General features: G+C 31.2%; 1 protein-coding gene across 1 annotated transcript; it reads right to left on the bottom strand.

The window, feature by feature from the left end:
* Positions 1–365: 365 nt before the first annotated feature.
* On the bottom strand, positions 366–2154 carry LOC133819467 (uncharacterized). The gene is made up of 3 exons (XM_062252729.1): positions 1566–2154; positions 897–1144; positions 366–674 (listed from the first exon to the last, which is right to left on the bottom strand). The coding sequence occupies exons 1-3, from the start codon at positions 2037–2039 to the stop codon at positions 428–430; spliced, it is 969 nt and encodes a 322-aa protein (XP_062108713.1). The 5' UTR covers positions 2040–2154; the 3' UTR covers positions 366–427.
* Positions 2155–4150: the final 1996 nt, after the last annotated feature.

The following is a 4150-nucleotide window of genomic DNA, read 5'->3' as shown; positions in this document are numbered from 1 at the left end:
ATAATGATAATTAATAGCAATATTGTAACTAAAAAATTTTATTAAAATCTCCCATTAATTAAGCCAAAAAAAATCTCTCATTAATGATTAATTAGGACATTGCAATTTAAAAAATGTGTTATTATTATTGTACCAAATTTGGTAATTAATACATTATTATTAAATTTGACACAAATTTTAACATGTTGCAAAATTGACTGTAATTTTTACTCAACCATTGTTGGACATTATCATAACAGGATCTTATTATGAAACACAATACCTTACATTAACATATAACATGTAATAACAAATATCCTTACAATTAATAGAGCAAAAACACATCACATGATAGATAGACGATATCAAAAATAAAGGACATAGTATGCTGTAAGGATAATGGAAATATAATTTTTTATTAATAACAATGATTCGTCATTATTATTAACTAGAACTTGTTGAAGAAATAAAAAATGTGTTTGTTAATCTCATCAGGCTTTTCTTCATTAATGAAGTGTCCAACACCTTCCATGACTATGACCTCTTCTAGAAAAGGAACATCTTTTTTGAATCCACCCTTGTGTATGTAATCCTTGGTTCCCAATGAATTGTATACGAGGTCCAAATCCCCTACTATAAACATCACTGGTACTTTTATTTTGTCCCCAGTCCATGGTGCTGTCAGTTCCCAGTTTCTACATCATTGACACACACACGTTTATATATAAATGAATACAATATTAATTAATTGTAGGGGATAATTATGCCATGGTTAACTATATAAAATACAATATCTGTCCAATATTGATTCCATCAATGTCTTATCATGTTATAAAGAATATTAATTGTCACTAACTATATAATATCTCTGGATTGAGCTGTTTATGTATATAAAAAATAGTAAAATAAATTAAGACCTGTTTATGTTTCGGTAATAGTTGATTCCGCCAGTGAAGCCTTTGTTCTCAAATTTACTAGTGTAGTAATCAAGGTCTTGCTGGGTTAACCAAGAAGGCAACTCAGTTGGAGTTGGGGCATCTTTCAAGTGTGGAAACCCTTTCCCTTTAGCGAACATAAGTGGGCCAGGATTTCTGTACGAGTAGAATTCCTTTATAACTTGTTGGGTTCCTATTTTGGCAAATTCATCTTCTATATCTCCAATTTCCTGCATTAATTCAAAATATAGAAAACTAAATCAGTAAAGATATAGTTTTTATTTATTGCATGTAGCAGTTGATTCCAATTAAAGAAAGAGTCCTTTTCATCATTAAATGTCCAAGAGTAATAGTGTATTTGTACTATATTTTTGCCCATATTCAACTTAAGATTTTTTTTTGAAAAAAAAAAACTAATTAAATGGTTTATACTAATCGAACCATAAAATGATTTTAATTGCATAAAAATGTGTAGTAAATCCAATGTCACTAAAATCATCAAGTATACAGACACAATCAAAGAGGCAAATTTTATTTTATTTTCCTAGATCTATAACAAATGAGTTATGTAATTCTAGATCGCTGTAATCCGAATTAACTACTAATAAAAAAAAAAAAAAACTGTACAAGGAAAATTTGGAGTAGGTATACCTGAAATCTACAAACGTAGTAGTCATCACCATAGACGGCTTTCAAGGTCTCATAAGGCTTCCTCTTAGGGTGCCTAGGGTTAAAAGCCACACTGAGGTTCACCAAAGCCTTAACGCGATCTGGTCTGAACAAGCAAAGGTACCAAGCAATGACGGCACCCCAGTCATGTCCTACCACAAACACCTTCTCCTCTGGAGCTATGACGTCCAACAGCGCTATCAGATCTCCAACCACGTCCATACACGTGTAGCTCGTCACCGACGGCGGTGCATCGGTGTCGCCGTAGCCACGGAGGTCCGGCGCCACAGCTCGGTAGCCCAGCGAAGCCAGTGTCAGTATCTGGTGCCGCCACGTGTACCACAGCTCCGGGAAGCCGTGGAGGAATAAGATGACCGGGCCTTGACCCTTGAGGGCTACGTGTATGTTTATGCCATTCACCTCTATAGTTCTATGCTCTATGTCCTCCATCTTCATCTCTTTCTCTCAAATTCAAGTCTGCTTTGTTTTTTTTGTAAAGTTCTACTCTTGACATACCATTAAAATCAATTATTCTTATATAGTGAGTGAGAGAGAGTTAGTGACAGAAAAAAAAAAAAATTAGAAAATATTCTTGTAACTAATACATGGGATTGAGACGTTTTCCACTTATATTTAAAATTAATAAAATTTACTCTCTTTTGCTACGAAATAGGATGGATAAATAACATTTTTTTCACCTGAATTATGGTTATTGTAGAGTTTTTCTCACTGATTTTTTTTTGTGTGGAAAAAATTATCTCAAACTATAACAATTATAGCAAATGTGCTCCTTTGTTGCATTCTATTAACTTTTTTTTTTTTATGATTTACAGATGTTATTATAAGCTACATTCATCGTTGCAGTACGATGGTTTATTTAACTAACTGAAGCTAGTAAATATTGAGTTTATTGATGATAAACATACAAACATTAACTCTAAGAATATAGACACATATTTTAATAATTTATCATTAGACCATTATTTATGCATGTAATTTCTGCTTGGACTCTCGCAAATCGCATCACATCATTGCTACATCATGAAACTGCTTTAAAAAATGATCGAAATGCAACATAAGGGGCACATTTTCAATGATTTCTATAGTTTGGGAGAGGATTTTTATCACACAAATAAATTCGAACGACAAAAGTCTACAAGGACCATAGGGGGTGTCACTTTAATACCTACTGGTAGAGCATTTTTTTATTTTTGGTATGTAGAGAAATTATAACTCAATTTTTTATATAAATGAATATATGGTAGTTATAGCATGCATCCCACTAGTTTTTGGTACATTTTGAATAATTTACGGTGCCTAAATCAATGTTCACAAATAGTCTATTTACATGAGTATAAAAAAAAATAGGCACATGTGCAACAAACTATTTGAAACTTGATTTCGACATCATAAATTATTCATAATTTTTCAAGAACTGGTGGGATGCCTCCTATAACTACAATGTACAATGTCGTATAAAACAATTTGGGTTATAATTTCTCCACGTGCAAAAAATAGAAAAGATTATACCAGTAGGGGTTAAAGTGACACCCCTATACTAAGTAAAACATAAAAAAAATTACTGAAATAATTAGATAATTTCACTAAACTATTTAAAAATTATCAACGAGTAAATAATGACTAAAATATCCAATATTTTCAAAGTGTACTTGTATACCAAATCATTTTTTTTGCAGTAAATATGCCAAATATTTTCAAAGTGTTTTATTTTTATACCTATTTTTTTGCATTAAATATACCCAATATTTTCAAAGAGTTGTAATTTTATACCCAATTTTTTGTATATTGTAAAGATAGATAAGCTTTGTATTAAGATATTAGGTATATTTACAGTAAAAAAAATTGTATAAAAGTGTAATATTGTGAAAAACATTAGATATATTTACTGCCAAATTAAAATATTGAATATAAAAGTACAATACTTTGAAAACATTAGGTATATTTATAGCAAAAGGTATAAAAGTACAATATTTTGAAAAAGGGAATTAGCGGAAAAAGTACCCAATATTTTAAAAAACTTGTGATTTAGTACCCAATTTTTTTTGTGTGGGAATAATGCCCATTGTCCACTTCCGTTGGTATATGTCGGTTCCCGCTCCAATTTCGTCGAATTTTGTCCATGCGTATAGTGGAGATTAATTCACTACTTAAATCCTTAAAAAGCCAAAATTTAAATAAAAAAACGTTTTATTTAAAACAAAAGTTAGAAAATTAAAAACAAAACAAAAACTAAAAGAAGAAGTAATTGAAGAAGACGACTAGCAGTGGAGGAAAATGGAGGGTAAAAGTTTGTATTTTTCCAATGGATCAAAAGTAATGGCCGAAAGGTTTAGGGGTAGGAGTCGATCGCGACAACGCTGTGATTGTGGCTTGGAAAGTGTAGTCAGAATCTCTTGGACTAAAGCAAATCCTGGGAGAAGATTTTGAACTTGGCGCTTAATGAAAGTAAGTGTGGATATAATTTTTTCAAGTTTTTTTTTAGATCTAAGTTTTCTTCATCTAGGTTTTCTTCTTGCTTTATGTCAGTTAGAAGGGGTTGCAATTTT

This window comes from Humulus lupulus, chromosome 2 (assembly GCF_963169125.1).
Source record: "Humulus lupulus chromosome 2, drHumLupu1.1, whole genome shotgun sequence".
NCBI lineage: Eukaryota > Viridiplantae > Streptophyta > Magnoliopsida > Rosales > Cannabaceae > Humulus > Humulus lupulus.
This window is presented reverse-complemented; position numbering and strand designations above follow the sequence as displayed.